Source organism: Furipterus horrens, unplaced genomic scaffold (assembly GCF_987537825.1).
Source record: "Furipterus horrens unplaced genomic scaffold, mFurHor1.1.pri manual_scaffold_3, whole genome shotgun sequence".
In the NCBI taxonomy this organism is placed as follows: domain Eukaryota; kingdom Metazoa; phylum Chordata; class Mammalia; order Chiroptera; family Furipteridae; genus Furipterus; species Furipterus horrens.
This window is the reverse complement of record NW_028327173.1, coordinates 160,902,419-160,929,700: the sequence shown is the minus strand read 5'-3', so window position 1 is coordinate 160,929,700 and position 27,282 is coordinate 160,902,419. Positions and strand designations below refer to the sequence as shown.

General features: G+C 35.0%; 1 protein-coding gene across 6 annotated transcripts in view; it reads right to left on the bottom strand.

Annotated features, from left to right (window-relative positions):
- Positions 1-27,282, bottom strand: part of TCF12 (transcription factor 12) — a 351,413-nt gene that overhangs the window by 101,378 nt on the left and 222,753 nt on the right. For all 6 annotated transcript variants that reach the window (XM_090270652.1, XM_090270650.1, XM_090270653.1 and 3 more), the window contains one exon: positions 3,130-3,194. In XM_090270652.1, coding sequence (XP_090126778.1) covers positions 3,130-3,194 — 65 coding nt within the window. The remainder of the gene's footprint in view (positions 1-3,129; positions 3,195-27,282) is intronic.

The window sequence follows — 27,282 nt, the reverse complement described above, 5'->3', positions numbered from 1 at the left end:
ATACTATCTGAATTCTGATGAAACTTAAATCTCTTTGGAAAAAATAAAACAAAACAAGATCCTTCCTCTTCTAGGTGTGAACACTTAAGAAAAACATATACAAACTACTTATATATCTCAATGAGAAACTGTTATAATGCTAAAAGGATTTTTCACCTCATGATGGCAATTTTTAAAGTATTATACCTATTGTTAATAAAGATGCTGGCTTCTATGCTCTGTGTTGAATCCATTTTTAAAAAATTCAATTGCAGAGTGATATATCAGTGTTTCCAGTAATACAGCTACACCAGTTTCCTTTTAATGGCTCATCAGTTATGTGATTGCCATGAAAGTAATATGAGGAGACTCATTTAGCAACATATTATTACATCATCTTAACATGAAGTAAGACCCATCAGGCATTATTAAATTAGCCTGAATTTTGCAATATGTCAACAGCATTTTATGTACATTAATAGCAGAGTTAATGTCCCTTGGAGGAATTTTGTTGAAGAATAATGGTTGCAAAGTGGTGTTCGGATATAATTTTTTAGTCACTATTTATGTTTCCTTGTATCATCGTGTGGTTAAGATTTTTACATCACTTGTAAAAAGTTAAGACAAAATGGCAGCTAATTAGTAGTTTCAGTGTACATTTTTCTTCTCTGACCCTTTATAATAAATACTGTTTGGAATACCAATATTTTTTGAATGGAAGTGAAAGATCTCTTTTAACTCTCGAATTTCCTGAGCTTACTACTTAGGCCTCAAACTAGCTGGTGCAGTCATGACAATTTCTCCTATATATTGCAGCACAGTCAGAGCTAAGTGACCGTAATACATAGCCAAGTCATTGTTTCTTTCACAGAGAGGAACCTTTTACTTGTTTTAAGAGTTCTCCTGTCTTCAATGAGGATATTTGTCCTTGCTGCAGTATAATCTTCATTCCTCTGTGATGTATTTTGGGTTTCTTTGGGGTACATACATTGTTTCTGTAAATTCTTCATCAACAAATATTTCCCTCACTTGAACTTTAAATCTTCTTATATACAGCAATATTATTTTATATTTCATACATTCTAGTAATCTCTTTTCTTTTCCACAGCCTGTCTGATCTCTCCAACATGTTACAAACAATCATTAAACAGCCATCTTATACTTTCTTCTTTTTTGTGTGCTCCATATATGCTTATGTTTAGTGTATACAGAGGAACTGGGTTTCTCAATGCATAATCTCCAGTCCATGTGAATTAGATCACCTGGGGCATTTGTTAAAAACAAATTCCCAGGCCCCTCCTCAACCAAACATGTTAAAATGGAAGAAGGGTAAGGGGACACACTAAGAATCTAAGGGATTCTTATGGCAAAGCATAGTTACATCATAGTTAAAAAAAATCAAACATGAGTTTAGAAGGTTTGCTACTTGCTAGGTGTATGGTCTTAAGTAAATTACTTAATACCTTTGGAGAACACCTATTTACTTATCTGCAAAATGTGTATTGTTAAAAGGATTAAATGTGTTCATGTTATGACATCAGGTAGTGCTTAGTACATGGTAATAAATTCTCACTATAGTACTATGCATGTACATTTAAAATAAATGTTTTTGATATGGGAATTAAATCTGGTGTAAACACACCTTAATCCTTGGCAAAAAATATTAACATTTATCTCAGCAAAACTGGTGGATTATATAAATAGAGCTTCCTATTCATTTTAACAAAATAGCAATACCTTTGCCAAGAGAATATCGGAAAGTGAAAATTTGTTAATATGGGCATTAACTATGATTTATTAGATGCAGGTGTAATTTTAAAGAGCTTACAACAGTTTTTTCTCAAGTTTAGCAGTGGCGTGAATGTTAGACCAGTGGCTCTCAAACTTTTCAGTTTATTAAAAATAATATTAAGGGCTCAAATAGCTTTTGTTTTGCGGGTTATATGAACTGGAAACTTTGAAAAATATTTATTTTGCAAATTGTTTTCGCAAGTATATGAAAGTTATTCAGAGACCTACAAAGTAGGTGGAAGCAAAAATGCTAATTACATTTTTCAAATGAGGAAATCAATGCAGAAATAGGATTTAAGGTTGAATGACTTTTCTTATGACCACAGATCCTAACCTGTAGAGATGGGAACTGGACCTAGATCTTCTGACTCTGAATGGCACAATTATGTGATATGTTATTAAATGGAGCAGTGTTGCTAGTATGACAGCTAAAACTGGCTCACATGCCCATGTGTGAAATTGGGGCGGGCCTGTGTGCAGACAGCTGGAAACAAACTCACTATATCCTGCCTGTCTATTCTTTTTGGCTTGATTCTGATGGAAATCTGCAGTGAACCGAGTTCAGGATTCTCAGTATAAAGATATGGGGGAAAATGCAGAGAACATGACCATTATCAGATATGCAAATTGCTAGGGAATGTGGAAGAACTAAAACAAAGTTTCTATGTAAAAAGACCACTGAAAGCTAAAAATTTTATTAAGACACAGGACTCAAATGACAATATTTCCAACATTAGTAAGTTTAACTTACAGGATATTCAAGCTACACAGAGCAATTGTATGCCCTTCATGTAAAGCATTAGCAACTGTTCTTTCTACGAGGAAATATGCAAAAATCGTTTTCAAAAATGATGAGCAATTTGGAAAGAGGTAGAAAGATAACTGCTACTCTGCTTCCAGTTAAAATGAATGTTAAGTTTTAAAAAATTTTTTTACTGATTTTAGAGAGAGAAGAAGGGGAAGTGGGAGAGAGAGGCACATTGATTAACGGCCTCACATATGCGCCCCCTATGGAGATTGAATATGCAATCTAGGTAGGTGCCCTGACTGGGAATCGAACCCACAACCTTTTGGTGTAGGAGATGATGTTCCAATCAACTGAACTACCCAGCCAAGATAAATGTTAGTTTTTAAAATCTGTGATGATACAGAGAGACTGTCTGGTGAATTGGGAAAGGAAAACCATTTTAAGCAGAGGGAGCACAAGAAAATATGTTTAATTGCTAAAAACCCAACATAGTCACAAATTAAAGGCACAAATAATGGTCAAAGGATTCAAATAAATTTTTACTTCCTCCATTAGAGCCTTTTATGTATTAAAAGATTATCTCACAGCTTTTATTATTTTTTTAAACTTACCTGACAGCCTGGTAATCCAGTGTCTCTGCTGTATAGGGAAAATGAGCCTCTCTCTGACGTTTTTCCTATAAAACAAAGAAAATAACTATGTAAAAACCTTCATTTTTTAATAGAGTTCAACTTCCAGACCATTCGCGGTAATTATATTACAGTTTGGAAATATAGAGAACAAATTAGAAAAAAGAAGATAAAATCCAATAAATAAAATATTAAGAGCTTATTATCATTCCAGTCAGTATAACAGTCAAATTCTGACTTACTACATATAATAGCATGTACTTTATTAAATGCTTTCTGTTCATCATGAAATACTAAAAAGTAGTCAAAAGAACAGATATCTATATAGGCAACAGAATTGTACATGTACCCACCTAGTGAGAATTATGTTTTCCTGTATTTGCTTCAGACTGACTATTTCTCCCGCTCTCATTTTATCTTTCAGAAATAAAAACACTGTAGACACAGATCAAATCTCACCCCAGGCCTCAAAGCAACCATTATCATAAAGTTGGTGTATATGATTCCCATGTATATTTTGAATCTTTTAATAAATATATTTACTGAAACAATATACATTACTGTTTGTGCTTAATATGTTTAAACAGATGAGATTACACGGTGTCTATCCTTTGAAATTTGCATTTTGTGCAATGTTATGTTCTTGAGACACATGTTAACAGATACCTAGTTCATTCATTTTTATTGTTACAAAATGTCCCCTTATTCAAATAAAATCACAGTTGATATATGCCCCGGCTGAAAAATAGATTGTTTCTACTTTTTTGTTATCATGAAGAACACTGGAACAAATATCCTTGCACAAGCCTTATACACACATATAGAACTTTCTCCAGGACAGACACACACAAAAAAGGAACTACTGGATTAAAGAACGTAAACTTTCAACTTTATAGGTATCACCTTACTATTCTCTGAAGTCATCATGACAATTTATATTCTTCCCAGAAATACATAAGAATTCCTTTTGGGACTATATTTGTAGTTCAAAAGTCAAATGGCCAAGTGTCAGGAATGATATGGGCCAGTTCTAGAGGGAGAACAGATGTCGCACAGTACTGACAATTAACAGCAGTATTCTGACTCATTTGCTTTTTAAAATAAAAAATGAACACACAATTATTATATAGTTTTAAACTAAACAGTCCCTGACAAATAGACATGTTGCTTAAAAACATTTCTGCAGAGATCACAGTTTGATGTTAATATCAAAGATGGAGGCACAAATAAACAATGACAATGGCAGAGCTAACTTACTTTCTCCATCCCAAGGTAAAAATAACAACGTAATTAAATTTGACAAGTTACACCAAATATTTAAAGTTTCTGAGGTTATATGAACTTCACTAAAATTGTATATTATGAGTTATTAGCTTGAGATTGTATAAAAATGCATAGTTTATTAATTTTAAAAACTTCACACATACACGGATGCTCAAAATTGTCTACTGATATGCTGTAAATAAAAAAGAACTTTGGAGACATATGGACTAATATTCAATCATTTTTACTGACACATACATGTCACACAGGCCAACCGATGTAGAAATCTTACAACTCTAAATTTGGTACCTACTGAACCTTTAGATATATAAAATAATTCTTATAATAACAAAGGTAGTTATTAGAAAATACTTTAATAATTAGGTGTATAATTTTGATCCAATTAGAATTAGTATAGCATATGTCTTAAGAAGAACTTACTGGCTATTACTGATGAAGTACATATTCAAGTAATGACAACACATAAAAATGCATATTTAGGGAAACATGTGATCTATTTGCCTCACATTCTCACCATAAAGTATTATGTTCTACATAAAGAATTTTAATTTGCAAAATATACATATGAAATAAAAAGAAAATATTGTAACTCCTTAAGGATATATACAGCTAGGACTGCCTGTGAGAGTCAAGGTGATAGATGGGGTTTTGGACACTATTCTTTTACTCTCGGAATCTGACCTCACAAAACTATTAAAACGACTGTGTGTTTGCAATTCTACAGACATCCCTCTCCATGCCTCATCAAAATGGATCAGAAAGTGTGCTGGACAAAAAAAAAAAAAAAAAAAGGCAGAGATTGAAGGGAAAATACCAACTGAGAATGATTAGCAGAGAGATTAGATTATAGGGAAAAAATGAAGAACATCCTACTTTTATGGTTTTTGGGGTATTACTTTATTAATCAAATGAATTAAATAAGTTTATAAGACATTAAAAATCATAAGCAAATCATTAAGAACATGCTGTCTTGGGACACCTTATAAAAATCAATTGTACAGTACATTTATAACCCCTACCCCCTTTAAGAATCAGGGTCACAATTTAAAAAGATTTTAAATGATTGGAAAGATTAATAATTTTGCCTCGTTGCTTTTATGACCTACTACGAGAATAAATGAATTAATGCCAAACCTTGATCAGAAATATACCCCCCCAACTACTCTATTGTGTCTTTGGAAAAATATGCTTCACTTTATAAGGTGACCTCCATACAAAATGTGGTGGTTATCATTAAACAGTTTCTTCTCTTCAATTAAAACACACACACACACAAACCTTGTCTCATATCCTTGGAGGAACTTAATTGGAAGACTACATTAACATTTAAACAAACACTACAGAGTTAAAAAGAAAAGCTATACCAAGGTTTGTCCTTTACCACAATGTACTAACAACTAATGATTGGTTGAAATATGCACTAAGCCTTTTTCTATCCGGCAAATTCCTTTTCCTGAAACACTATTTCAAAATAACCAGTAAAGACTTAAAGCTAAGCAAAAACTTAAGGTATGTTATATTTTTCACTCACTTATACTAGTGAGGAAGTCTTTTCTAAAAAGGGAACAAAGAGATCAATATTAGCTCTGTTTTTAATAAAATACACCTTTCAAGTGGAGGCTACCCAATAGATTGTTTTAAAAAATAGTTTTAAAATTTACTTTCCTGTGCCTATTAAAATTTCTAAACTTCCTTTCACAAAGGATATTCAAATCAGGGAGAATAAAAACTAATAAAAAAAAAACCTTATCTGTGTAACAATGGTTAATAATGAATAATTTTGAACAATGGTTAATAATATAAGCTAAAAATATTAGAAATGGGAAGTTGATAGCTTGTTTTTAAAATAATACTTAACCTATTCAAATGAGATTTTGAAACATATATACATTTTATTTCATCTTTCATTTATTGGAAACTTGTTACTTCTTAGTTACTTAGAAGTTTGGGTTTTCCTGAAATATAATAACGTGCCTCAGTCTGAGATTTAGAAGACATTAACCTTTAAATTTTTCAAAACTACGTTAAGTCTATTTTGACAACAAAAACTTCAGACTACTCTGTTTCTGCTAATTTATACATAATGTTATGTATAAATGCAGTATGGCACAATTTTAACATGAAAGTCAGCTGAACACAGTTTAGGAACTATTAGATATAAGTAACAACGTATATCTTATTTTCCTTGCAACACCTCTGAAGAAAATATTGCAAAGAAATTTACTGGATATTCTAATAAGAGGGGTTTTATTTGTGTATGGGTACTGGCGCACCACAGGCCACTTTGGCAGTCTTTTCAGAATAATGTGTTTAAAATGTACAAAACAAAATTCATAGTATTATAAAGTATATTGATATGTTATCATCAAAACACTGGAAGAAAACTTCAGGCATGGTATATATACACTTTTTTAACACATTAAATAAAATCTAGAAGTAGAATTATCAACAATGGCAATTTCAATGCAAAAATGATAGTTTAAGATCTCTCCAATAACTATATCATGCTATGAAAATCTCTATTCTGTTGGTTACAAAAATTAATGGTACTGTTATGAGTGTTTTGCTACCCTCATTCAAATTGAAGTACATGCTAAATTTCACTTAGAGGTTGGTAAAAATAAAAATGACATTTTTTCCCTGTCCATATTCACTGATTATCCCTCTGTTCTTGGAGTCACTGAACTGCAGGCTAAGAACTCCAACTGCAGTACAGTAGCAACATACTATGGGAAGATACACTGGTATGCACATCAAGCCATCAGACACGTTTTCTAAATAAGTACTTCCTGTGCTTAAAATATGTAAAATAAAATCATTTAAAGTAGCTATACTTTTATAATTTACATTAACTGCAGTTTTTTTCTGACTCCCAACTGAAAACTGCTCAAGAAATGATAGATGACTATAGCCAATTTGTACAGTGTTTAAAACAAAAGTTCAGGAAAGAGCAAAATACTTAAGTTCAAGAAATTACTTTACCCGGCTGTTTGTGTAAGATACATAAACTATTTGAGGCAATAATTACTGTAACACATTTTCTCAGAATTTAAAGGAAAAAAAAATAAAAGGATTCATCTGGATCCCTAACAATAACGTACATGATGCAACAATAAGTTGTAACTCTCCACTGCTTTCCTAATTTCCAAAATACAAATGTTAGTCTATAAGAGCTCTTCAAAAGATAATTTTGCATACATTCTTTTATCTTATTTTTTACTGTTGACACTATTACAGATGTTCCCATTCACCCCCCACTGCCTAATCCGTTCATCTTCTTTCATCCAGTTTCCCCCTGATCGCATACAGCTGTCAGTCTGTTCCACGTGTCCGAGCCTACTTCCATCTTGCTTTTCACTATATTCTGTTCATTAGACTCCACATATAAGTGAGTGAGATCATGTGGTATTTGTCTATCTCTGACTGGCTTATTTCACTTAGCATACTAATCTCCAGGTCCAAAATGTAAGATTTCCTTTTTTGTAGCCATGTAGTATTCCATTGTGTAAATACACCACAGCTTTTTTGTCCACTCATCTTTTAAAAAAAGTTTATTTTTACCATACTTTTTCTATCACCATTTAACCCCCTTATACCCTCTTCCACATACCGCTACCCGTTCCTCCCACCACAATCACCTTATTGTTGTCCGTGTCCATAAGTATTTTTTTTTTTTTTTGCTTGATCTCCCTACCACTACTTTGGGGTTATTTGTGGTTCCATGTAAATTTTTGGAATATATGCTCTAGTTCTGTGAGATACATCATTGGTAACTTGATAGGAATTGCACTGAATCTATAGATTGCTTTGGGCAGTATGGACATTTTAATGATGCTAATTCTTCCTATCCACAGACACGGAATATGCTTCCACTTACTTGTACCTTCTTCAATTTTTTTCTTCAGTGTTTTATAATTTTCTGAGTACAGATCTTTTACCTTCTTGATTAAATTTATTTCTAGGTATTTTATTTTTATTGAAGCAATTGTGAATGAGATTGTTTTCTTAATTTCCCTTCCTGATAGTTCATTATTGGTATATAAAAATGCAGTTGATTTCTGGATATTAATTTTGTATCCTGCTACTTTACTGAATTCATTTATCAGTTCCAGGAGTTTCTTAGTAGATTGGGGTTCTCTATGTATAGTATAATGTCATCTGCTAATAGTGACAGTTTTATTTCTTCCTTTCCAATTTAGATGCTTTTTATTTCTTTTTTCTTGTCTGATTGTTGTGGCCAGGACATGCAGAACTATATTGATGAGAGGTGAAAGTGGACATCCCTATCTTGTTCCTGATCTTAGGGGGAACACTTGTAGTTTCTGCCCATTGAGTATGATGCTGGTAGTGGGCCTGTCATATATGGCCTTTTAATTATGTTTGGTCTATTCCCATTTTGCTGAGTTTTTATCATAAATGGGTGCTGGATTTTATCGAGTACTTTTTCTGCATCTATTTATATGATCATGTGTTTTTTATATTTCATTTTGTTCATGTGTATACATTTCCTGATTTGCAAATATTGTACCAACCTTCCACCCCTGGAATTAATCCCACTTGATCATAGTGTATGATCTTTTTCATGTATTGTTGTATTTGGTTTGCTAATATTTAGTTGAGGATTTTAGCATCTATGTTCATCAGATATATTAGTCTTTAATATTTTCTTTTTTTGTGTTGTCTTTATCTGGTTTTGGAATTAGGATAATGCTGGCCTCATAAAATGAGCTTGGGAGTCTTCCCTTCTTTTGAATTTTTTGAGATTGAGAGGTGTCAGTTCTTCTCAGAATGTTTGGTAAAATTCACCTGTGAAGCCATTCATCTGGTCCAGGACTTTTTCTGTTGGAAGCTTTTTGATTACTGCTTCAGTTTCACTAGATGTAATCTGTCTATTCAGATTTTATGATTCTTCCTGAATTAATTTTGGAAGCTTGTTATGTTTCTATGAGTTTATACATTTTGTCCAAGTTGTCTAATTTGTTGGCACATAGTTGTTGATAATATTTTCTCATAATACCTTGTATGACTTCGGTGTCAGTTGTTATTTTCTCCTCTTTCATGTCTGAGTTTATTTATTTGGGTCCTCTCTCTTTTTCTTGATGAGTTTGGTTAAAGGTTTTTCAATTTTATATATTCATCTTTCCCCAAAAACCAGCTCAGTATTCACTGATCTTTTGTATTGTTTTTTTTAGACTCTATTTCATTTATTTCTCCTCTAATCTTCATTATTTCCCTCCTTCTACTCACTTTGGGCTTTGCTGTTCTGTTTCAACTTCTTTTAAGTCTAAAGGTATATTGTTTATATGAGCTTTTTCTTATTTTTTGAAATAGGCATGGAATGCTATGAATTTCTGTTTTGGGACTGCTTTCTCTATGTCCCACAGATTTTGCATTGTTGTGTTCTTATTTTCATTTGTTTCTAGGTATCTTTTGGTTTCTTCTTTGATCTCATTATTAACCCATTATTTGTTTAGTAATATATTACTTAGCTTCCATGTCTTTGTGTATTTTTCACTTTTTTTCTTGTGACTGATTTCAGTTTAATAGCATTATAGTCAGAGAAGATGCTTGATATGATTTCCATCTTCGTAAACTTAATGAGACTTGTTTTGTGTCCTAACGTGGTCTATCCTAGAAAACATTCTACGTGCACTTAAAAAGAATGTATATTCTGCTGCTCTGGGATGAAATGCTCTGAAGATATCAATTAAATCCATCTGATCTATTGTGTCATTTAAGGCTGCTGTTTCCTTGTTGATTTTCTGCCTGGAAGATCTTCCTATTGAACTCAATGTAGTATTAAAATTCCTTACTATGCCTATATTTCTGTCAATCTCTCCCTTTACATCCACCAAGATTTGCTTTACATATTTAGCTGATCCTATGTTGAATGCATAAATGTTTACTAGGGTTATATCCTCTTGTTGGATTGTTCCCTATAACATTATGTAGTGTCCTTCTTTGTCTCTTACTACAGCCTTCATTTTAAAGTCTATTTTGTCAGATATATGTACTGCTACCCCAGCTTTTTTTGCCTTTCCATTTGCATAAAATATCTTTTTCCATCCCTTTACTTTTGGTCTATGTATATCTTTTGTTTTGCGGCAGGTCTCTTGAAGACAGTATATATACATGTGTCTTGTTTCCTATCTACTCAGGTACCCTGTGTCTTTTGATTAAAGCATTTAAGCCATTTACATTTAAAGTGGTTATTGATAGATACGTATTTATTGCCATTTACTTTTAACTTTTTTCCTCTTATTTCTTTTCCCTTTTTTCTTCTTCTTAAAGCAAGCTCTTTTAACATCTGTTGCAATAGTGGTTTGGTGGTAACAAACTCCTTTAGCTTTTTCTTCTCTGGGAAGCTCTTTATTACCCCTTCAATTTAATAAGCCTTGATTGTAGGTCCTTGTTTCTGGCCTAAAATGTTTCTGTTGAGAAATCAGCTGACAGTCTTATGTGAGAGCTCCCTTGTAGGTAAACACCTGCTTTTCTCTTGCAGCGTTTAAAATTCTTTCCTTGTCTTTAAGCTTTGCCATTTATATTATGATGTGTACGGGTGTGGGTCTCTTTGGACCCATCTTGTTCAGGACTCTCTGTGCTTCCTGAATTTGTGCATCTTTTTCCATCACTAGGTTAGGGAAATTTACAGTCATTATTTCTTCAAATAGATTCTGAATCCCTTGCTCAATCTCTTCTGCTTCTGGTATCCCCATGATGTGGATGTTGTTACTCTTCATGTTATCCCAAAGGTCCCTTAAATCCTCCTTTTTAAAAATATTGTTTTCTTTTTGCTGCTCTGCCTGGGTGGTTTTTTTTTTTTCTACTTTGTCTTCCAAAACAATGATTCACTTCTCTGCTTCATCTAACCTACTGTTTATTCCTTCCAGTGTATTATTTATTTCAGATATTGATTTTAATTCTGACTGGTCTTTTTAATGGTTTTTATGTCTCTTCATGCTGCTGAGCATCCCTATAATCATTACTTTGAACTTTTTATCTGATAAACTGCTTGCCTCCATTTCATTTAGCTCTTCTTCTGGAGAATTCTCTCATTCTTCCATCTGGCACCTGTTGATTTTGTCTTCCCATTTTGGCTGCCTCTTTGTGTTTGCATCTATGAATTGGTAGATCTGCAAAGACTCTGGTGGGGAACTACATCAGACGCTGCTTGTGACTGGCCCTGGACAACCTGTTTGGAGCTAACAGTAATGCTCAGATTGTGGCTTCCTCTGCTGGGCTTGGGTACATGCAGAAAGAACCAAACTGTGTACCAAGGCGCACTTTTACCAGCACCAGTCCCAGGGGAGGGTCAGCTAAAGCCTCAAAGCTCCCAGAGATCTGCCTCCTCCTGCAGCTGTGTTAGGCTTAATAACTAAAAGAGCCTTTAGCTGTACTCCTCAGAAGCTAGGCTTAAAGCCCACAGGATGGGGTGAGAGAGATTCCTGTGGGTGGAGCTATTGCTTCCCCCAAGGCTGATGCCACATGGAGGGGAATGCTCTGCCCAAGATAGTGTCTGCAGTATGGGGAATGAATCAGCACAGGGATCCTGACAGCTGACCCTTCACCACTCTCCCCAGAGCCACCAACCCTAGACTCCCCCTCATGTAGCTCTAATCCACTCTGTCCTTCCTCTTCCAGAACCCAGGGTATGCAGCTGCAAACAAAATTTTGTGCATTGGCCCTTTAAGGGTCTCTCTGCATCTCTAGCCAGCTATCCCTGGTAGACAGAATCCCTGCTGCTTTTCACTGTCTGATGTTATTTGGGTTCCTTTTCTGGTTCTGGTGCTGTAGACTGGTGAACTCAGCTTGGGATTTAGACCCCACACTTCTCAGGGGGAACACCCCCCAGCTGCTGAATTATTCCTCCAGAACTTCAGCTGCCACCCGTGGGAGCCCAGCCAGTCAGCCCTCTTATGCCTCTGCAATTCCTACCAGCCTTGATGTGGTTTCTTCTGTAAGTCCTTGGTTATCTAACCACTCATCTGATAGGCACTTGGGCTGTTTCCAGATCTTGGCTATTGTAAATAACGGTGCCAAGAATATAAGGGTGCATATATTCTTTCAAATTGGTGTTTTGGGATTCTTAGACTATATTCCCAAAAGTTGGATTGTGAGGTCAAAAAGTAGTTCCATATATTTATTTTTTACTTATTCATTAATTTACTTATTTATGGGGTGGAGTAGGGGGCCGGCCCACTCTGTAACAATTCCCCAAAAGATCGCCAGTTCAATTCCCAGTAAGGGCTGCTGCCTAGGTTGCAGGTTCAGTCCCCAGTAAGAGTGCAAGCAAGAGGCAACCGATCTATGTTTCTCTTTTACATCGATGTGTCTTTCCCTTTCTTTTTCTCTCCCTTCCTCTCTTTCTAAAGTTAAAAAAAAATAAAAAAATAAAATTTAAAAGATGTATTTATTTATTTTCAGAAAGAGGGAAAGGGAGAAAGAGAGGGAGAGAAATATCAACCGGTTGCCTCTCGCATGCCTCCAACCAGGGACCTGACCCACAACCCAGGCATATGCCCTGACTGGGGAACTGGGAATCAAACTGGCAACATTTTGGTTTGCAGGTAAGCACTCTATCCACTGAGCCACACCATCCAGGGCCTTCTTAAAAATTAATTATTTTATTAAGCCTGTAAAAATAACAAAAATAAACCCATTACATTAAAAAAATTTTTTATGAACTTTTAAAAATTCTTATTCTATTTCAGCTGTCTCAGTTTTTCCCTCTTTGCCCTCCTCTGTCCAGCCCACCCCTTCCTACCACAATCAATCCCCACACCGATGTCCATCTCAATGGGTCATTCATACATATTTTTGACTAATCCCTTCCCCTTCTTTCCAATATTCCCCCATTCCCCCCTCCTGCCTGGCAGCTGTCAGTTTGTTCCATGTTTCCATGTCTCTGGTTCTGTTTTGCTGGTTAATTTATTTTGTTCATTAGATTCCTCTTATAAGTGAAATCATATGGTATTTGTCTTTCACCAACTGGCTTACTTCACTTAGCACAATACTCTCCAATTCCATCTATGCTGTTGTGAAAAGTAGGAGTTCCTTCTTTCTGCTGGGTAGTATTCCATTGTGTACCACAGTTTACTGATCCACTCATCTACTGTTGGGCACTTAGGCTGTTTCCAGCACTTGGCTATTGTAAATAATGCTGCTGTGAACATTGGAGTGCATGGTTATTTTGAATTGGTGTTTCAGGATTCTTTGGGTATAATCCTAGCAGTGGAAACGCTGGATAAAAAGGCAGTTCCGTTTTTAGTTTTCCACAGTGGCTGCATCAGTCTGCTTTCTCATCAACAGCACACTAGGATTCCCTTTTCTCCACACCCTCGCCAGCACTTGATTGTTGATTTATTAATGATGACCATTCTGACCAGTGTGAAGTGGTATCTCACTGCAGTTTTTATTTGCATCTCTCAGATGGCTAGTGATGTTGAGCATCTTTTCATATGTCTATGGGACATCTGTGTGTCCTCCTTAAAGAAGTGTCAATTCAGGTCCTTTGCCCATTAAAAAAAAAAAAAAAATTGGATTGTCTGTCTTCCTGGCATTGAGTTGTATGAGTTCTTTACATATTTTGGAGACTAAACCCTTGTCTGATGTATCATTGGCAAATATGTTCTCCTATACGGTCTGTTCCCTTTTCATTTTGATGGTGGTTTCTTCCACCGTACAGAAGCTTTTTATTTGATGTAGTTCCAATTTTAATTTTTTCCTTTATTTCTCTTGCTCTAGGAGATATACTGGCAAATATATCTGGTTTTACTGCCTATGTTTTCCTCTGGACCTTTACGCTGTCATGACTTATATTTAGTCTTTTATCCATTTTGAGTTTATTCTAGTGTATGGTGTAAGTTGGTGATCTAGTTTCTTTCTTTTTCTTTTTGCATGTACCAGTCCAGTTCTCCCAACACCATTTATTGAAGAGGCTATTTTTACTTCATTGTATGCCTGTGCCTTATTTGTCAAATATCAATTGACCATAGTTGACATCGTTTTATTTCTGGGCTCTCTATTCTGTTCCATAGACCTATGTGTCTATTCTAATCTGGCACCAGACTGTTTTTCTTACAGTGGCCTTGTAGTATAGTTTGATATCAGGTATTGTGATCAATCCCTCTCCTACTTCATTCTTCTCCAAATTGGGGTCATTTTTGGTTGCATATTAATTTTTGTAATATTTGTTCTAGATGTAAAATATGCTATTGGTATTTTAATAGAAATTGCGTTGAATATATAGAATCTATAGTATGGATATTTTAATGATGTTAATTCTTTCCAATCCATGAACACAGTATATGCTCCATATATTTGTATCTTTCTCAATTTCTTTCTTCTGTTTTCTATAACTTTAAAGGTCTTTTACCTCCATGGTTAAATTTATTCCTAGGTACTTTATTTTTTGTTGTTGTTGTTATAGTAAATAGGATTATTTTTCTTACTTTCTCTTTCTGATAGTTCATTGTTGGTACACAAAAATGCCACCAATTTCTGCATATTGACTTTGTATCCCACTACTTTGCTGAGTTTGCTTATTAGGTCGAGTAGTTTTTTGGTGGAACCTATACGTTTTTCTATATACATTATCATGTTGTCTGCAAATAATAACAGTTTTGCTTCCTCCTTTCTAATTTGGATGCCTTTTATTTCTTCTTCTTGTCTGATTGCTGTGGCTACGACCTCCAGGACTATGTTGAATAAGAGTGGTGAAAGCGGATACCTTTGTCTTTTTCCTGATTTTAAGGGAAACATATGTGACCTTTATTATGTTGAGGTATGTTCCCTCTATTCCCACTATGTTGAGTGTTTTTATCACAAGTGGGTGCTGGCTTTTATCAAAAGCTTTTTCTGCATCTATTGATATGATCATATGGTTTTATCTTTTGTTTGTGATGTATTATATTTATTGATTTTTGAACATTGTACCATCCTTGCATCCCTGGAATAAATCCCACTTAATCATGGTGTAAGATCTTTTAAATATATTGCTGTATTCAGTTTGCTAGTATTTTGTTGAGAACTTTAGCATCTATGTTCATCAGAGATACTGGCCTATAATTTTCTCTCTTTGTTGTGTCTTTACCTGGTTTTGGGATTAGGAAAATACTGGCCTCATAAAAAAGTTTCAGAGTCTTCCCTCTTCTTGAATTTTTTGCAATAGTTTGAGAAGGACAGATGTTAATTCTTCTTTGGATGTTTGGTAAAATTCAAGGCAGTTCCATTTTTTAATTTTTTGAGGAACCTCCATACTGCTTTCCACAATGGCTGCACCAGTCTGCTTTTTTACCATCAGTGCACTAGAGTTCCCTTGCCTACACATCCTTGCTAGCACTTATTGTTTGTTGATTTATTGATAATGGCCATTCTGATAAATGTGAGGTGATATCTCACTGTGGTTTTAATTCACATCTCTCTGATGAGTAATGATGTTGAGCATTTTTTTCATATGTCTATTGGCCATCTGGATATCCTCTTTGGAGGAGTCTCTATTCAGGTTCTTTAGCCATTTTTTAATTGAATTGTTTGTCTTCCTGATGTTGAGTTGTAAATATATAATTTCTTCATATATTTAAAAATTAACTCCTTATCAAAGGTGTCACAAGCAAATGTGTTCTCCCATATAGTGGGTTCCCTCAGCTAGGACATGAGGTTGCCTACACTCTTTTGACATAAGATGCAATCAGCAGCTAAACTGAGGCTGGGAGTGGACAGGCATAATTCTATATTCCCATTCCTCCTCAACCCAACCACAAATATTCAAGCATGGACTAGAATCTGAGTTTGAGACACTCCATCAAACATACATGGCTAGTCACTCTGAAAGATGGTGGGGTTATGAGATGAAGACCCATTTCTCTGCCCCTCAAGAAGTGCCAACCAGTGGAAAAGTTTACAGACCATCTGAATGAAAAACAAGTTTCATAATCAAGATCAGGTATCTTGAAGTCCAGATCCAAAATGCACTGTGGGTGGCAATAGAAAAGTGGAAAAGGAATTGCCTAGGGCAAGGGCAATCCATAAAGGTTACTGAATTAAGAAGGAAACCTCTAATCAAATGTGAAAAAAGAAATAAGCACCTTGTGGTGGAGATGAAATTACCCACCATGTCACAGAGTAAGAATCTTTTGAGTAATTGGTGTATGTGAGAACAGTTTCACCTTTTAGGCAAGTGATTTTCCAACAAAAGTGGTGTGAAGATAAGTTTGTATTCTTCCCTACACATAGTTTTAGGGCTGTCAAATTGATTTTCATTTAGACCCAGATCATGCTGCCCAGAAACTAAGAGAACAATCAGTGTCAAGGATAAAAGGAATATATACTGATTGAGACAAGTTAAAACACCTGAGTAAACTTTAAGACCAGACCTGAGTACTATTCCTTTTCTCAAGGGCTAAATAATGAGAATCTAGCAAGTCTGGGGAGTTTATAGTGTGGTGAGAACCAAATATAAAGGGGATCCCATCCCTCATCTTATAGAGGGATAGCTCACTGATTTTTTTTCAACGTAAAATTAAATGCTCCCCTCCTCCAAATCAGCGTTAAGAAAAGGAAGAAAGTAGAAAGATAAGGACTGAAAAATAAATTAACAAAGAAAAAAAAAAGCAAATAAAATACCTACAAAAGAAGAGAAACATGGAAACCTACCCTCTTCAACAACTCTGTTTGAATTTTATTACTCTCTAAGTGCAGTCAAGAATATATTGGCTTAAAAAAGAAACACAAAAAACTTGAAACACTGTTAAACCAAGTCACTGTATCCTGTACTTACACAAGTAATTTTTCTAAACAGACGTGCAGGATTTCATTTCCTACAAAATCATTAATTTTTAATTAAAAATTTTAATTACAGTGAACATAAAATTTGTATTAGTTTCAGGTGTACAATATGTGACTAGACACTTATATAACTTAAAAAGTGATCACTTCAATAAGTTTAGTATCCATCTGGCACCATACATAGTTATTATAATATCATTGACTATATTCCCTATGCTGTATTTTATATTCCACTATTTTTAAAAAAAATTATTTTAAATTTCATCTTTGAGTCACCTTACTACCCTACCCTATCTGACTTTACATTAAATATTTAAAACCTCCAGAAGAGAGAAAAACATGACTAGAAATTGCTAACACTTATTCCATCTTAAGAGTTGAGAACATACCCCCAGGGAAGTGAAAGAAAGAGTGGAAATGACAAGAATTCTCTTGGAGGGTCATGTAATTGGGTGGAATGTGCCAAACCTAATTTTGGGAACCCTGGTTGTAAGTATTCAGATTTTAAATCCAATTTAGGTAGCTCCTTGAAGGGCAGGTGAATTACAGGACTCCCACATCATTTCTGAGTAATCAGAATTGCCGAATGAAACTGACTGACCTCTCCCAGGATCAGAGACTGGGTTTTCAATGTGATGTCGGAGGCTGTCTAGTCCAATGCCCACCCAATGCAGCACCACTTAAGAGTACAGTCTCACCAAAAAAGGTCCACTTTGTATCATGCATATTTTAAGCATAATGCTTAAAAACAAATAAAAACCAAAGAGACAGGCTGGTGAAGGATCTGAAAATCAGCTAAAATAACTGGGATGTTAGTTTAGAGAAGATCTAGGAGAAGTGTGGTCTCTGTACTTTTTAATACTTGCAGAGCTATCATGTCAAGGAGTAATCAAAGACTACACTGTTAGGTCTCAGGGAAGATACCTAGGACCAAATAAGTAAAATACAGAGATGCATTAGTTTGTTATAAGGAAGAACTCTCAGAAAACAGAATTTCCAACAGTAAAATAAAGATTATGCAAAAAAATTATATAATATTCCAGCTGTTTTTAGTAAAGAGATTTGTGGAATGATTAGCTCTTGTGTTGTGAATTTATTTATTAATGCCGTGGAAGATGTAATAGACATTTTTAGCAGCCAAATTCTACTGGTGAATCACAGTGTTCATATTTATTGAACATTAGGTTATTTTATAGTGAAATGGCCATGTTTTTGTCCACATTTTTTCCCTATTGGATTATCTGTCATTGGTGATTTGTAGAAGTTCTTCACATATTTTTATTTTTTGTAGGTTGCCATTTTACAATCTTGATGGCATCTTTTAACAAACAGTAATTCTCCATTTTAATGTAGGTCCACTTGTTCATTTTTTCTTTATGATTGGCATTTTTCTCGGTGTGTACTGTTTAAAGATCTCTGCCTATTCCAAGGTTACAAATCTATTTTTCTGTTTTCCTTTAAAAGCTTTACTGTTTATCTCTCACATTTTAATCTGAACTGGGTTTCAGAGTATGTTAGTACAAGGTCAGGTACATGTTCTTTTTCTGTAGGGAAATCTAATTGACTTCATCATTACTATTTATTGAAAAGATCTATGTATTAAAAGTATCATCGTGGCTGCTATGTGGAGAATAAACAACAGATGAACAAGTGTGGAAGCTAGTAGACCAATTAGAAGACTTAAAATAATGCAGAAGAAAGCTAATGGCAGCTTTAATTCTTCCAAGCCACTGAAGTAGGTACTACTAAATCTCCATTTTACTAATGAGGAGAAATAATTTGCCCAAGGTCACAGAATTAATAAACAGCCCAAAGAACTAGAATACAGGGCTATCTGACACCAAATTCTTAACAGCATACTACTATACTGCACTGTTTTCCAGTGAAGGTTTAGGACACAATCCCTACATTCTGATCATACATGTAGATATTTGGTACAGCTCAAATGTAGAATAAGAATTTTTCTCTTGTTTAGCCCTCTCAGCAGCCTCTACCAATCAACTGATTTGGCACTATATGGAAAATCAATTTCTGCTGAAAAGAGGGACTGATGACAAATCATTCCAAAAATGACTGGCAGCAAAATTCCACCAGTCTAAAGGTTGGCTCTGGATATTGCTAGAAGATGGTCAGTTATGCTGGTTTCACTCACAAGTCATTGCTATTGTTTTCAGTTCTCACACAGGGCACACGATGATGTTACTCTTGTTTTAAATGCTTGCTAGAAAAATATTTATTCTAATCCTGTTTTTCTGGGCCTCAGTTTCCTAATCTGTAAAAAAATGAACAAATTGACCAAGATCAGAGATTGCATAATGGCATCCCAGAGGTGGTTTTGTGTGGCCAATGCAGGAATTTGCTTGTATGTATGTTTAAAACAATTTTTGTGGGAGAAAAAAAAAAATTGCTGTGGCAGCCATGAGAATTCAACTTGTAGAACTCCCACTTCAGGGAATGCAACTGACCTGAGGGCTCCAGTTGCTATACTCTGAAGTCCATGACTGCTTTTGCACTGAGAATCCCTTGCCTCTAGCATACCTCAACAAAGTATGGTGGAAAAATGAAAGCACACCTCTTTGTGGGAGACATGACATTCCTTTGTCGACCAACTTTGGCTCAGAACTCCCAGGATGCTTTGCTGAGCCTTCCTTATAGAGTGCACAGCAGTCTAGGAGGACTCTTCCATTTCCTCTCATTACTCTGAAAGTCTTGAGATTGCTGTGGGTGTGGTGACAGGAACTAGCATTTGCTGACTGGCTATTATGGGCAAGGCTCTGTGAAAGGTGCTTTAGGTACATTGCTGGTAGCATTGCTGGTAGCGTTGCTGGTTGTATTTTCCTCCTACTAGAAACCCTGTGAAGACCAAGAAGTGATTGAAGGAAGCTGATAACAGTCGTGAGATAGGACAGTAAATTTTCAAGATTTCCTGTAGGTCTCAATCTTCTGGCTGGAGAAACATGTCCTGTAACTCTCCTGGCAGTATGTACTCTTTTGCTACCAATTCAAAAACAATGTTTTTATGAGGAAATGGCCAGAGACAAAGATATTATGGAAGATACAGCTGACTCAGCATTTATGTCTGCAGCAGTATAATGAATACCTGGAAATTTCCTGCAAACTAAAATTTACTACTTTCAGTGAATAATATACTACTTAAGAAACATTTGTTGACTTCACGAGTAACACCACAAATTAGAACAAATAGTTTCCCTATTTGTCTAAAAGCCAATAATACTTCAATGTTCATTTTTGTAAGGCATACTGATTTGTATTCATTAATTCAAATTCACAATCTATTAAATAAAAAAACTCCATGTGCTATTTTTCAAATGGGTAGCATTAGACTTTTTTTCTTTTTTTAAAATAAGATAAAGTCTTAACCTAGGAAAAGAATTCCTGGATGTTTCACAGTTATCTCAGTCAACATTACAATGTTTCAAAATGAAATATTTCAATATATAAATCATGAGAGCTTTTCCACATTTAGTTTTCAGAGAAACAATATGAAATCCTTACATAGGCAAATCTAAGTATTTGGGCACAAATCTAAATTTGAAAACAGTTTTATTAGCAGACTATCCTCCTTACCCTCGAGTACCTTTGAAAACTCATCATTTACCTCGGCTCTACGCTCATAGAGAAGCTTCTCCTCTTTCTTTTTTGGGGGTGAATACTACACCAAAGGTTTCCTACAATTTGAATCACACTAATCACTTGGAAAAACATAAAATAGTCTCCTACAAAGTGGGCAAACTTGTAATGCCACGGGGTATATCAGAGCAGAGACCTAGGAATCCTAATTACTGGATTCATCTCTTGGCTCTTGACTCTTTCAGTGAGTGAACTGGGCAAGTTACAAATCACTTAACATCAATGGTCCCATTCATTTTTTAGAAAAATCAACTCACACAGTCCTGCACAGTTTAATTAATGCCTATAAAGTACTTGGAAATTCTTGTCTGAAAGAACCTAGGCAAATTCTAACCATTAAATTTACAGACTTAATTTTGGTAGCAATCTGCTCAAACTTACAGAAAAAAAAATCCAAAGGATCTCAAACGAACAGACCTTTTTTAAGGAAAGAAAAGAGCAGATTTTAACATAAATGCCTGCTTATTTTCTTCACAACAATTTGTTTAAGTATTATTGGCTAACATTTGTGCCAAGCACACTGCTGGCTACACTGAAGATATTTAAATATCTATGCCAACAAGCACAGCTGCTGGACTCTATGCCCTTCTCTTGTTCACTCCATGCCAAATTACTCACACAGCTATGAAAGCTGAAGCTGATGCTGAAGCACAGGAAAATGCCAGTGTGAGTGAGATTAGTGATAAACCAGAGAATCACTATAGAGGTCAGTGATTAGCAAGTTCCCAGTTGTAATAGCTTTTCTAACCCAGCCTTTATCTCGTCAGTCATTCCATCTTAACTCTGCACCAACCTCCTGTGAACTATAAGCACTGATTCCCGTAGAATTGCTAAAGTACCAATAAAGTATCTCATTATCTTTGACAAGAGCACACAGACCTGGGCAATCTGGATAGACTTTAGAAATGACTTCTTGATAATAAAAATGAAAAAAAAAAAAAGGTAAAGAAATGTCTTCTTGAGACTAAAACCTGAGATAAGTAGCCCAGGATGCAAACATGCACCAATCTAGCTACCCTTCTCCATGCTCTCCATCCCTCCTCCTAAAATCAGACTCACACATTAAATATAAACAGAGGAGGATGAGAAGGTCTTTCAGCCACCAAAATGCCCACAGAAAACAATTAAAATGCAGAATTCAGTATGACAGGATGAGGTGGCTAGGCTGTTAGCTATTAGGAATTAATGAACAGAGTAAGATACATTTTGATCAATTTTAGTCATTCATCAGAACTCTTTGGACCATTTTATGGTCCAATTGTGCCACACATAGAATACATAATAAGGTATTCATTATAGATAGCTCAAAATCTAAACCCTACTTCTCTGAGGCAGTTTATTTATAACTGCATTTTCTAAATTGTCCCTGAAATCATATTTATATCTATACTGCACTGTTGTTTTTCCTTAGATTCAGAATTTAAGCTTGTTTTCTCACTCAATGTCTCCACACTTCCCCAACCACGTGTTGTTTAGAATTTAGAAACAAAGACTTCATTTTTATAGCAAGCCAACAAATTATAAAACCATCTTTGGCTGCTTTTCAGGAGAAAACATGGTGAATACATATTCTTTAAAAATAATCAAATAACCTTTGCATCACAATGTTTGTTCTATTCTTAAATAAAAAAAGATTTGAAATAATTCAATCGACACTTTAGAACTTTCTAGGGATTAAACAAATTGAGCCAATCCTTCAATATCTTATTCTTGTCTATTCCCCTAATACCGACACCCCCCCCCCCCCCAAAAAAAAAACAGGTAAAAATCACACCACTAGAGATAGTCTGGGGAAAGGGAGGAGAACATACTATCAAATTATCTTGGTAATCACACACTTAAATACCTACTCTTTCTGACATACTGATTGTTTTGTCCAAGTTCTTGTTATAAATGCTTCTCTCAAAAATGTGATTCATACAATGATAAATAGAACATTAAGCTCATTACTGTTAATTCCTATCATTTTCTCACATTTTTCTGCATTTTGACTGTTTAATTTAAACCATAACCTTACCAGGCAAGGTCAGTATCTGAGTCTGTTTTTTATGGCACCTAGGGACCAGAAGGCAGATGCCACTTGTTCAGAGAACACTAATCCAGAATTCTAGACTTGTTTTGTTTGTGTGCCAGGGACAAATTCTACTCCAAGGCTCTATATATGGCACACAGCCACATGGAAGCAGAGACAGCTTAACAGAACTGTGCTCTAAAATAGCAGATAATAAATGATTGTTAATTAGCTAGTTTCCCTTGACAGCAAGAACTGGAATAAAAAGAAAGAAACTAGTCAATGGAACTGCTACCATTCACCAACTATCTGGTCAGAAAGAGTGGGTGGAATGAAATAAGCTTGGAAAGAGTCAGAAGGGTCTATTCCTGTCTCTGCTGTGAGATAGCTGTGTGACATGTAACAAGTCATTAACCTCCCCAGGCCTCAGTTTCTTTACCTGGAGAATGGGTTAAGGTGGGACAAGTTTGGATTAGAGGATATCCTTCTGTTTTAATATTCCATGAAATTGACATTCTCATCTATTTTGCTAGTAATCAGGCACCCCCTTCCAACAGAATGTAAATCTGAGCACTGCCAGTAGTAGCAAAAGGAAAAAGACAGCTGCTAAAAAAATGTAGGGACTTTTGGAATAATGACAATGTACAGTTACAAAAATAAAATGTATAAGTAGCTCATGATACATTTCTTTAACTACACTTTAAAATATTTAACTATGAATATGGGATACTGAATATAGCAAATTGAAGTTAATATACTTAGAATTACCAAGACTTCATTTTACTCAGATTAAGAAAACTCTAAATGTTAATAAAATTTCTCAGTGGCACTCAACACCCTCCACCTATAAAATGCAGAAAGATAGTACACTTTGTACACCATAGAAAATATACAAATATAGAACAACTGAAAGGAGACTATTCTTATTTTATTAAATAGATGGACAAAGAAAGGCCAAAAGAGTGTCTTAAATCCCTTTTGTGGTCTCCTAAGATTTAAATAAGGTTCTTGCTACATAATACATAGACTGAGGGTAAATTTGAGACATTCAGTTTTCCATGCATGGTCTCCAGTCTTGCAATTTATTGCCATCCTACCTTTGCAGTTTGAAAACAGGTAAAGGCTAGCCTCAAGTTATCAATGGGTTATAATCCAAAGTTCGTTTGTGATTCAGGCATAACTCAAAATAAGTTTTTTATACACACCAGCTCACTATAAATAGCTACATAAATCAATTTAAGTCACAGTATGTCTGTGCAAAATATTTCCTAAAGGGAAAAACAAAAGAAAAAAGTAAAGAATGAAGGAAGAAAAGGAAAAATACATATAATATACTTAGGTAAGAGCACAGGGAAGTGGTTTGAACAGAGACTCTGGATGTAGACTAGGTTTAAATTACCACTCTGCTTCAACTAACATTACCTAACTTCTCTGCCCCTCAACAATTGCCTCAACTATGAAATAACAGTTTCACCTCACTGGGTTTTTGTGAAGATAAAATGTACTGACATATAAAGTACTTAGAACAGTGAAAAACACAAGCTAAGGGCTAATTATATTAATTATTTTTTTAAAAAATGAAATATATTGACTCTAAAATCCATATATGTGTATTTTGAATATCAGTGCTTGAGTATAAAGTCTTAAATAGAGGCAGAAAAAAGGTCAATATAGGTCAATAGAAATCCAAACTGAAACACAAAAAGGTAAGATTCCAGGGAAATAATTTAAAGGAAACTCCTGCATATTTTCAAAGCTTTTAAAATTCTTTATGCATTTCATTTCATTAAAAGTTTATGGCTTCACTCTTCCCTTAGTGTTAATGAACGAGTATATCTCTAGCACTATTTGTGTACTTAGCCACAATTAAGTTTCTATTCACAACTGAAAGAGAAAGATTTACCAAAATAATGCATGAAATATCTGGCAAAGGTGGTAAGGAATTTGAAGAAAAATGAAGGCATAAACAAAGACAATCTAAACTGAATTTCAACGAAGACGTAGATTATATAATATAGAGGAAACAGGATAGGCTTGGATGTAATTAATCCTTAACCTGCTTATCTCCTTTCTCACAGGGGTTGTGGAAAATGGTTACAAGAGATTATCTCGGGTCTGATGGTTTTAAGTGCTGGTTCAAGATAACTTGTTTGTTGTCTGGAGTTCATGGGGGGTACAGGGACAGACTGTCCTTGATAGGTAAAAAGGAGGTATTACCAGTGTTAGACTGTGAGGAGGTGTTTGCTACACAGTGTTAGCCATGTATAAATAGATGTGATGTTCACTATTTCAGTGTTTTCATATAGGTAAGAACCTATTCCTAAAAATATCTTCAAAACCACTGAAAAAAATAGAGAATATAAAAGTCAAAACTTAGAAAATCTGTTTCTCTGTGTGCTTCATTTTGACTATTTACATTTAATGTGATTATTGATATGGCTGCAGTTAAATCTGTCATTTTGTGAGATGTTTTCTATTTGTCTCCTATGACTTTTTTTTTAACTTGCTTTTGGATTAAGTATTCCATTTAGTTTATACTGTTTGCTTTTAATGTTTAGTGTTTGCCCTCAATTTACAATATCATGTATCTTTAATTAACAAGGTCTACCTTCAAATGTAACAACCTTACAATAACATACTCCAAAATCTTCCCTTGCATCCTTTGAGTTACTGTTGTGGTACATTTTACTTTTGAATATTTTATATGCCCCATATACAGTGTTACTATTTTTGCTTAGACATTGTTATTTTGTGGTGATTTAAAATGAAGAAACCTATCTTTTATTTTTACTTTCATTTTTACCATTTCTGGAGCTGCCCTTTCTTTGTACAGATAGGGGCTGGCATACTATGACCCATAAACCAAAGCTGGCCCACTCCCTATTTTTGTAAATAAAGTTTTACTGGAACACAGCCATGCTTATTTGCTTATAAATTGTCTATGGTTGCTTTTGTGCTTTAAGGGCAGAGTTGAATAGCTGTGACAGACATTGTCTGACCCACAAAGCCTAAAATATGTAATATGTGGACCTCTATAAAAAAACACTGCTGAGTCCTGGTGTAGATCCAAGTTTCTGTCTGGGGTCACGTGTCCTTTGCCTGAAGAACTTGAACAGTTACTGTAGCTCAAGTCTGCTGGGAATGGATTCTCTCAGCTTTTCTATTTCTGAAAAAGTCTTAACTTTGCCCTCATTAAAAAAAAAAAAGTATTTTCAAAGGATAGATAATTCAGGGTTGACAGTTTAAAAAAATTTAATACTTTTTTAGGGATGTTCTCCATCATCCTGTTGCTCACAAACTTTCTACTAAGTCTGGTGTAGTTTATTTTCATTTCTCTGTGCATATTATTTTTTCTGCCTCTGACTGCCCTCAAGATATTTTTTCTTTTTTCTTTTCTTTCCTTGTCACCTGAGGACATTTTTCACTGCTTTCAGAGAGAGGAAGGGAGAAACATTGACTGGTTGCCTCCCATACCTGCCTGGATCCAGGATCAAACCTGCATGTGCATGTGCCCTGACCAGGAATCGAACCCACAACCCTTCAGTTATGGGACGATGCTCCAACCCCAACTGAGCTCCACTAGCCAGGGCTCAGATTTTTTTATTATTGGCTTTCAGTAGTTTGAACATAGTATGTCTAGTTGTGTGTGTATGTGTTTTGTTTTTAAAATCTTGAGTCTATAATTTTTTTTCTCTTACACTCCATTTGAGACTTCGGTCACACATATTAGGCTTTGACACTGTCCCATAGCTCTGTCTGCTGTCAATCTTTTTTCTCTTTGTGTTTCAGTTTGGATTTCTATTGACCTATATTCAAATTTCTTCTGCATCTATGCTGTCTACTGATGATTCTTAAAGGAATTCATCTCTGATATCATGTATTTTATTTCTAGTATTTCAATTAGACTCTCATTACCTCCATCTATTTGCTAAAAATTACCTGTGCATTTTGTCCACCTTTTCCACTAAAACCTTATTAAGCAGAGTTACTTTGAAATCCTTGTCTGATAGGTCTAACATGAGTCACCTTTGAGTCTTGTCCTGTTGATTATTTTGCCTCCTGATAATTTTTTTCTTATGTGCATTTCTCATAATTTTTATTGAATGAAGGATGTCATGTGTAGAAGAGGCAAACAGTATTTAGGCCAGGAAATGAACATTCCTCTTCCCATATAAGGCCTTTAGTGTGAAAAAATTAATCAAATTAGGAGTTTAGCTGGGTGTGATTGTTGTTGCTTGGCTATCTGTAGTGGACCTGAGGCTTCAATTCCCTCTAGTGATTGGCTGTTTTTCCCTAGTGTTTATTATATGGCTGGGTTGCTGTAGGACTTTTCTCAGGGTTAGTTTTTCATCCTCAGCTTTCAACAGATCCTATAAATCTGTGTCCCTGAGTGGATCTCTCTT